At 42.5% G+C, this 9,955-nt stretch overlaps 1 protein-coding gene across 1 annotated transcript in view; it reads left to right on the forward strand.

Annotated features, from left to right (window-relative positions):
* LOC147662569 (rho guanine nucleotide exchange factor 37-like) overlaps positions 1–9,700 on the forward strand; it is a gene marked incomplete at its 3' end in the record, with an annotated part of 240,177 nt that extends 230,477 nt beyond the window's left edge. The window contains exons 11-12 of the mRNA XM_086951077.1: positions 3,047–3,245; positions 9,528–9,700. Of these exons, the coding sequence (XP_086807203.1) occupies positions 3,047–3,245; positions 9,528–9,700 (372 nt within the window). The remainder of the gene's footprint in view (positions 1–3,046; positions 3,246–9,527) is intronic.
* Positions 9,701–9,955: the final 255 nt, after the last annotated feature.

Below are 9,955 nucleotides of genomic sequence, written 5' to 3' on the forward strand. Positions count from 1 at the left end.
TTAGTATCTGAAAAATTCAGAGCGGTCCATAGATAGCATTAAACTCCCTCACAAAGCTAGAGTTCGAGGCAAACCTCGAAAGACAGAGTTATACCGCAAACCCCTCGGCGGGCCAGTTGCCAAATGCACCTCAGAGGGACTCACAGGTACATATGATCCTTCAAGGTGAGTCAGACGTCGGCACAAGGGTTGCAGAGAGCTCACTCCCACTATTTTCTACCTTATCTTCTTATCATGTGGTCCTCATTCTTACCAAGTACAGATGAAGTCACGTACGCAGCCCTGCATCTCCGAATCCTTGCTATGCCCAGCCGAAAGGAGACTTTTTATCTATAGAGCTTTGTGGTATTTCCTTGAGGGGGAGGGTCCAGATATCAAACAGCTTGGGTACAGGCATGTTAGAGGGCGTGCCCTTTCAATAATGTCATTTATCATGCAGACTAGTTTTTGTAAATTGAATATTACATAATGTGATAGACAGACACATGTTGTCTCCCGCGGTACACAGTGTTCTAATGTAATATATTTTGCATTTATACAGTGCTTGCTACCCCTGACATGGGTCTGAAGTTAGTAAATGCTACACAGAGGGGGAGTGCTTGGGTGGAAGAGCGCAATAACTGTAGCAAAGCCTACATGGGAAGCAATTTTGATGTACTGCTTGAGACACCAATGTGGTGCTCTTACCTTGTATTTGGTGACTCCACTCCAGCGTGCAATGGGAGGAAGAGGTATGGGAGATAGGGCCCTTGACTTTTGTGTTGATTCATTTGTGATTCTGCCTACTTATGCCTGACTATATGTAGATGGCAGGAGTTGTCCTGGATTTGCAATGGATTCATGCCATCATTGTGCATGATCTGCTTGATCCCTTAAAATGTAAGGACATCCACCCATAGTCAATTGTTGAGGATGATATCAGACCGCCTACAGCTTAGACTGGTACAGGCATTCATGGAATCAGTCTACAGCCTTCATTACAAGTCGCCTCTTAATTCTGATGAGTCCGGTAACAGCAGTTACCAGTCCTGTTGGATGTATGAGCTCCATGATGTTTCCGCAACACTGTTTAGTTTCAAATTGAGAGTTCTGATGCTGACAGCAGTCAAAATCTCTTTTACCCTCCGCATCCGCTGGTTGGTAATGCAGAGATTGTGAGGGTAATGATCCCATCTTTGCATCCCTTCCAGATGACAAGTGTGGTTGGTGAGAAATCAGAACTTAGGTCACAAGGGTGGTGAGGTGACCACTGATTGGCAGGACATCAGATACAGAACATTGGTGATTACTTAAAATGCTGTGAGGTCCATCAGGTCAGCACAGACCATCGCCTATGCCATCTCGGAAGAACATCGCCCCTCATACTTAGAGGTCCATTTGCTCGCTGGCGGGGATCTCTCTGTTTTCAAAGGAGCCGCCACGGCTGTTGCTCTATTGACGTCAGGAACGTTTTGAAGAGCCAGTTCTATATTTGGTATGCTCGCTTGGCAAATCCCTTTTGGGTTTTTTAAGAATAAACTTCTAAAGCAAGAGGTTCTTCTTCAAAACAAAAAAATCAATGACCCGGATGCACAGGGAGTTTTCTCCCTAAAATGTGAGGATCATTGAGTGATTTCTTTACCCTCGCTCGCAAATCTTGTAATCGTTGCCACGCCATAAAAAAGCTAAGAGATGTTTTCAGTATGATCTGAGTCCCAGTAGTGGATGGGCTGTCAGCACAGAGCTATCCAATGGCAGAGCCATCTGCAGCTCCATCATTGGAAACTCAGCACTTTTCCTAACTCTTCATGCAGCAGGGATACTGCAACTGTGGCTGGTGTGAAAGCTGCTGATTTACAGTGGGCTGGGTCCACTGCCAATTTATGGCGAGGAGGAGAGTCGCCATTTTAAGGCAAAGCTGCACCGTCTCTAAATTTTTGGCAGCGCTCCTGCTCTGCCAAACAATAAATAACCCCCTTGCTCCGTCTGTCCCTCCCAGACTCTCCTCTTTCAGTCCAGACTGAGGTCACCATTCACTCCTTTGAGTGCACAATAGGTCATCCAGGAATAGGAGGTAGAGATTTTCAGATTTCAAGCACTGGTTACTTCTTGCTGGGAAAAATCTCTGACAGTCCATTTCAGAGATTCCTAAATTTCAAATGAGCCCAGTTTTTCCTCCCTTTGTAAATTTCAGATGGGCTGCGAAGATACTTAGAAACTGATGGTAAATAGAAAGATATCTGTGCATGCCCTATTGCAATTCTGTTCAAACGACATACTCACAACACACTCTGGAGCATATTATCAACAAACTGCGATAAATATCAGTGAGCGTGCTTAGCGCATTTTTTTCTATCGCTGGATTTCATCGCCGAGTTAGCGTGTTATTATCAACGCTTATCTCAAAGGAGGTAAGAAATCCAGCGATAGACTGCGATAATGATAATTAGTGTGTGAAATCCAGAGATTATTTCACAGCTCTAATTAAAAGGTTGGTAATAGGGGAGTGTGTACTTAACCAAACAATCCACCTCCCATAGGCATTAATGCTAAGTCAGGTTTTATTCAGGTGTTAGGATAATGCGATAATGGGGGCTTAGCACGCCTTTTCTCTTCGCTTGGCGGGTCTGGGGAAGCGTTGATAATACAGCGAAGCTGTGTTTGCGACGTTATTCAATGGAGTTATTGTAAGGAACGCCTACTTTGCATCTGATTAGCGATGTATAAATTCGGCTGCTAACATGCGCTGATGCATGTTAGCCCGCCTTGTTAATAGGGCGATAAGAATATCGCCGCTTTAGCGGCAAAAAGTACCACTAAAGCGGTAATACTGCCCTTGATAATATGCACATCTGTCTTTGGTTCTACACTTGCTTCATTACCTTAAATGGGAGCTACAGTAGTGGATCTTTAGTACTCATTTTTCTTTTAAAAGCAATAACTCAAGCTGTTTTGACGTGTAAAGTGCATAAAATGCTATTGTGGTAAAGGTCACTGTTGTAGTCATTTCTTTTGTGCCTATTCCTGTAAATTGTAACTGATGCTGTGTCCTGTTCCCGGTTTTCAGCAATCATTAAGCCCCAAAACAGAGAAATTAGTACTCTCCTTGGTGAAGAAGCATGGCCCGGACAAAATATATCACGTGACTGGGAACATCAGTGGCAGCAAGGAACTGGACCTGACTCTGCAACGAGGACACATTGTGGCGCTCTTGCAGGACATGGACACTAAAGGAAACAAACAGCGTTGGCTGGTGGATGCCGGAGGTGAGATTCGCAGCAACAGTTCACTGAAATTACCTTTTGATCAGATTCTAGCCCAGTGGTGGCTGCCTCAGAATGGGGGTGGTGGGGCAGGGGGATGACAAAATAATAAAAAATAAACTTACCTGTCGCCGTCGCAGCCACCGCTGCATCTCCTCCATCTTTAGAACCAGAAGCAATCAGGCTCTGTGCCTCTCCCAGCCAATCATAATGCTGCATCAGCAGCGTGGTGATTGGTTTGGCCGCTCAGGCAGTACCTGGGAGCCTCTGGGCATGTTCTCCAAGGGCTGTGCAATACAGCCCAGGTGGAGAACATGCTAAGTGCGCATGCTGGTTTAGTCGGCCCTTTAGGGAGTGCAAACCACTTCTCATTGTGCTCTGACGGCGGTGAACCCAGCCTACCCCTGCCCGACCTGGCTCTGAGTTCCACAAAGAAAAAATGAAAATATTACTAACTCTTGATATTAACATTCTCTTTTTCTTTTTTTGCACTGCTCGCTGAGCAGTGGGGCAATGCCCCTCTGCCTTATCGGAGGAGCTGCCACTGTTCTAGGCTCACCTTATGGTTGACACCCTTCCGACCATCCAGGGCATAGCACACCCTTTAGGTATGACCACACCATACATAACAGAGCTCACTCTTAAGAACCCAACTCACCCTTAAGAAGCTTCCCTATCAACCAGAAACTAGCCTAAATTTCAGATTCTAGTCAGCCACTCTGAAGTTAACCGCTAAACACCCAGAGCCTAGGTCACCATTGAGAACCTCAGAGCCACACAAAGCATTCCACCGATCTACTCAACATAAAGCCATATTGACCCAGTGTAAAAGTGCACAGCATTGTGCAAGCATCCATACAACAGTTATTAAAGGTAGGGCGAAGTTGTGTTGTGATGGATCCACTGCAAATCTGCACAGCTAAAGATAATTCCAACATCCCAGTCAGACAATATCTCAAACCAAAGGCTTCTCTCAGTGCTCCTCAGTGTGAGGTACGCAGGAGGCATTTTGTCTTTGTTTGCAATGTATAATGAGGGCAAGCAGGGGTTTGTTGGTAGTACTATATCAGCATTACCTTTCGATCTTGTATTAAAGTCAGGAGCTATGTAGAACATTACTGCTTCCTGATTTACTTAGTTACACTCTTTGCCGTTGTTTCTCCCCATTAAAGGCATTTTATCCTAATGGATGTAAAGAGGCATTATCAGTTCTTTTGACTCCCCTGGATGGTAGTGAAACTGTCGCTTTAAGTACCTTTCAAAATTACTCAGAGATGCTGGCGCATGTTTTATTTACATCCCACTTGCGCCGCATGATGTGGCGGATAGAGAAGCTTCTGTTGTGCGTGTGAAAGCACAATGGATGATCGCTGGTCTCCTACGCCCCATTATGTGAGTGGAATGTAAACAGCTCAGCAGGCTTCACTCTCTGGAAGTCCATGGCAAACTGATATATTTTGAAAATCTTTAACGTTTCAAGCATAATATTTAAACTTTTGAATATTGTAGGACAAAGGGCTGGAAAGAGAACTGCACTCAAGGACAAAATCCTATGTTTGCTATTCTCTGTAATAGAAACAAGCCTCCCTGATTTCCCTCTCAAAGACACATTTAGTCTTCTTGTTCCATTTAAGAGACAGGACATCCAGTATTTGGACAGGTCACCTCATTAAATATAGTCTAAATCATAGATGCTCATAAACATTTTCTCAGGGGCCAAAAAGTACAATATGGGGAGTGACTAAGGCCAATATTGGTACTAGTGGTGAGTGATGAACAGAAGAAAATGTGCTTAGTGGACTATGAACCACAAAGCACAGTACTGGGGTTTTATTCCATACCAACCTTCTCTATAATTAGGTCATAGTTGCTTGAAAAGACATAGATCTGAGCAGACATTGACGTTATCAGATGTGATGAGTCTGTCATAATAATATCTTAGTTTCATTCCCTTACCACGATCTCTATGCATGGTGAGTACAAAGTAGGAGTACCTTGGTTATCTAAATGGAATTTAAATCGTTTTGGGACATCCAACATTAGGAGCCACCATGGATGCTGCCAACTACAAGGCTACTGCTCTACGAGCCATAGAAAAGGCTTCACAATTTCCAATTCCCTCCTAAAAAGGCTCAGTTAGTGAATTCTATAACAAAAAAAATACAAGAACATACTGTTGTGGGTCAGACACCTCTGCCCAATCCCCAACACTAAATACAGCCCAATGTTTAGGATTTAGACCTGGCTGTCAAGAGATTTACATCTAATTCTGGCTTCACCACTTTGAAACCATAGGTTGGTAGTAAAGACTGTGGATACCTCCCCCATTTCCTTATTGGGGGCATTTCCGCTGTGCCCCACTTTCAGAACCACTCCCTCCCTGGTTGTGGTGTAGCAGGCAAGGTGAAACCAATGGAACCCGAAGACGTGGGTTTAAATACCAGCTTTCCCAGGGACAAAAATGTATAGTCTTTGTTAATTATTTATGAAGTGCATTATCTTGCTCCCTGATTTTGCAGATTGTAATTACTTAAAATCAGGCTATCGCTTGTAGTGATATTGGCAATAAAGAAAACTAGACTGGAACGCAAAAAAATTGTATATTACCCACATAGAAACAGGCACTCCCTTAAACGTGTCATAATGGAAAGTTACAGACCTTGAAACAAGCAGTCGCCCATTGCAAACTTTGTTTTCCTTGCCCAGTCTGTTTGACCTTAGGCCTCTTCCCCACAGTTATGTGAGGACATCCAAACAAGCTCTTATAGAAAATACACCATCACTGACATTTTCCAGGGACAGACCCGCAGCAGACTTTTTATTTAACTATGATTAGGATCTAACCATATGTTAATGGATACACGGGAGATTGTTGGCAGGGAATGAAAGTTGGGCTATTAAGTCAAGATCAACCTTATTTGGCATACTTGCGATAAAAGCATAAAACATATATTTAAAAAAATGATAAACTATTAAACGATTTAAGAGTCATTTTAAAATATTTATCTCAAAAGGCCAAAAACATTAGCATTCATTAGTAACTTACAATAATACTCAGAAATAATACAGTGAGTAATTACATAAAATGCAATTTACAGCCAGTTAAAAAGTAGCAGCTCACAGAGTCTTGTACTATTTAGCGCACTCTTAATAAAATGTGGGATTGCTTGGCACGTCTATTGAGACAAATGTTGTGGGTACGCCATTGCAGACAAATAAAACGTAATTCCTGCCTGACGCAGTACTGGTACTAGGAAGTCCAGACCACTCTAGGACCCGAGTATAAAGGATAAAATAAGGTAAAGTGACGTGTCCTGTGATAAAACAATGTTACAATGACAAGGTAGTGATTTATAATTCCATGTACATGGTGTTGGGAAAGCACATTTAGCATGAATAAGATTTAGTCTAAAACATGTTAACAACCAGCGGTGAAACATATTATCAAACCAGATCAAGCAAGTTTCGATAATAATGCCCGTTGATATATGGGCATACAACTAAACAGACTTCCTTTTGAAGACGCTCCGTAATCTTTCCTCCCTACAAAACTATTCATGTTGTGATTTCACACTGGCCTTTGCATCAGCCCTAATGTCCCATGATGTGTGAACATATCAGTAAAGCCCAATCTCAGAAAAACAGATTTAATATACACTAACCACGGGATTTTGTTAACATATTGTAAGGCTAAGCAGTCAGAGATACACTCTTTGTTTTTATTTGATCTGTCTTTTGAATTGTTTACATTGAATAGTACAGTTTGCAAGCATATGTATTTTCATATAGAACCAGTGGGCAGTTTACGAGGTAGAGTGCTTAACATAGCATCGCAATGACATGAAGACATAACTGTCATCCGTTCTACCTTGTCAACAACAGATATCATAACCCAGGCTTCTCATACAGTTAAAAAAAATCAGCATAACAGTTTTTCCTGGGTGCAATACAGTATAAACATACTTTACGTGTACATATTAATTACATATATACATCTGGTATGGCTTCACTCCACCATGTCACTTCAATTAGTTAATCGATCAAACGACCTTATGGATAACATTAAACCAATAACACAACCAGAGTCAGAGATACACTTTCTTTATTTACTTATTTGAAAAGTTTTAAATAGCGCTGGCTAGACCCGAGGTATCAGAGCGCTTTACATGAGTTACAGCGAGTTACAGGTTACATAGTTACATCAATTAAATCCAAGAGTCACAGGGGGAGGAGGAGTGGGAGGGAAAGGAATACACAACCGGGAAAACGAGGAAAACAATGTCAGATGTCCGGCTGGGTAGGTGACGGCCGAGGGGGTGAAACCAGGGCCAGACTCCTCTTTAGCCGCATATGGCGGCTCCACCGGGCATCAGCCAAGGTAGCTTGTGCAACGAGGTGAGTACCAACTCAGCCTCAGGATTCAGCCAGCATTTGATCCACAACAAGACTGGGGTGGTTTTGATCTGGTCCCCCATAAACAGGATGCCCAGTTGCTCATAGCAAAAAAAAATTGCAGTGTTTGTTTTAATCTACCAGCAATCTATGGGTAAAACCATTTTCAATTTGTTGCAGTTAATCCGCGTTTTGGAACTCCAACACTCCAGCCCCATAGACAGCAACCGAGAAGCATTTTGATCTAAACAAGGAAATCATCTCAGGCAGGGGTTTCTGATTTAGAGTCCTTGAAAAACAGAAAATAGCTTTCCTATTTCTGCCCATTTGTAAGGCTTTCGATGAATATGTGCCTTCCATCTTAGAGTAGATCTAAAAGTTATTCCTAAATAACAAAAATTATATGTCTTTTTAAGTGAAGACCCCAATCCCCCCCCCCCCCCCCACCCCCTATTATTCTCTTGCGCTTTGTTTTTGTGTGGAACGGCCCACATTTCATGTATGAGAATTTGCCTGATTAACTTTTTTTTTTTTGTTCAACTTTATTTTTCAGTTTTTTTTGCCTTTCCAAATATCACAGTATAACATAATTCTTTACCAACATATTTCCACATCTCGGTGTTATGCATGCATTCCATTGAGTTTCAATATCAATTGTATAGTATTTTTTAACCCATGCAGCCTGTTTACATAAATCATTTGCACCTTGCCTATCCTATGCCGGTCAAACATGTTTATGATACATGTACAACATCTATATTATTAGTGTTGCGCTGGTGATCCCTGTGCCTCCCGGTCCTCCCTCTCATTGTCAATTGTTGATCAATATGCTCTTAGTGGCTGTCAGATGTCCCAGGGTTTGGATGTAGCCAGTTGCAGGCTGGCGTAGAGCTCGCTGTTTGTGTCACAGTACATCAGGTTCTTGATCCAAGCCTTTCTGTCAAGGATTCGCTTACTGCCCCAGTGTATAGCATCTCTCGTTGCTAACAGCAGTGCTATGTCCGTATATCTTCGCACTGCTTTGGGGGCGCTCTCGAACATTGCCTGATTAACTTTGAAATCCAGGCCCAACATATACTCCATAATGTAATTTAATAGCTTCTGGAGACCATTTGGCTCTCGCGCAATCAGAACTGCATCATTTGCTTAAAGAAGTATGGGGAGAAAGCGCTGTCCTATCTTGGGCACATCCGCCCCAGCCCACACAAGGTGTTAGACTGTAACTGTCCCTGACTTAATGAAATAACATACAACACTAGTTAGCTGTAAAGATGGCTCAGTGAGTTGAGATCTCACTGATGACAAATTCAGTGATCAGGTGATCACCAATTTGAAACCAAAAAGCCAGACCCAGCCTTTCCTCCTTCTTCTGGCAAAAACTAGAGTGCTATAAATTAGTTAAAGGTAACATCTGTTATTTACAGTGATTAGAAACAGTATTAAGTGCACCATAAAACAATATTATTGTATCTACTTAGGGTCTGATTTAGATATTGGTGGATGGGTCACTCCATCACAACTGTGACGGATATACCGTCCGCTGAAATAAAAATCCCATTATTTCTTATGGGATTTATATTTCGGTGGACGGGATATCGGTCATTGTTGTGATGGAGTAACCCGTCTGCCGAGATCTAAATCAGGCCCTTAGTCTAAAATTCTGTCTACGCTCTTACAGTAGGATCAATATATCTCTTTTGTGAAATGTTCAAACTTCTAATGCATCCCTTAGTGGGTTACATTTAATTCCTGGTCACAAAATTGTATTGTCTCTGTAGATAAACCTCACTCCCCGTTCACATGATCCGACCCACTCCCTCTACTCTTGGACTGGGGTGAGGTGATTGGTGCTCCAGTGAAATGATCATCTTTCTATTGTTATCTGTCATGCAGGAAGCCGAGGCTATGTGCCCTGTGCAAAGCTTCAGCCCTACCACCTGCCTCAGAGTCAGCTGCAAGCCAAGCCTACACTGTTGTTACCAGAAAATGGCATGGAGAAGCGGCGGCATTCATACACCATCCAGGATCCCAGCCCACAGGTCTACAGCACCAAGCCAGTTTTCCAGGTAAATTTCTGTGGTGGTGTGAAGGTGGGAATAGTGAGAAGAGATGAAATTGTCCTTTGGAATTCATTGTAGTGCACATTTCCCCTCACTGAAGTCTGCCAATAGAATACAATTGAATACCAATCAAGGTAGCAGGGTTAGTGCATCTCCAAAGAAGAGGCCAAGTCAGACAGTGTCATCAGCCTTTTGCTGGTGAAATTATATAACTTTGTGAAATTATTTTTTTTTTGCGTAAATCTTTTTATGGGTTCTCAT

The sequence above is a fragment of the Lissotriton vulgaris genome, unplaced genomic scaffold (assembly GCF_964263255.1).
Source record: "Lissotriton vulgaris unplaced genomic scaffold, aLisVul1.2 SCAFFOLD_2481, whole genome shotgun sequence".
Classification (NCBI taxonomy): Eukaryota; Metazoa; Chordata; class Amphibia; order Caudata; family Salamandridae; genus Lissotriton; species Lissotriton vulgaris.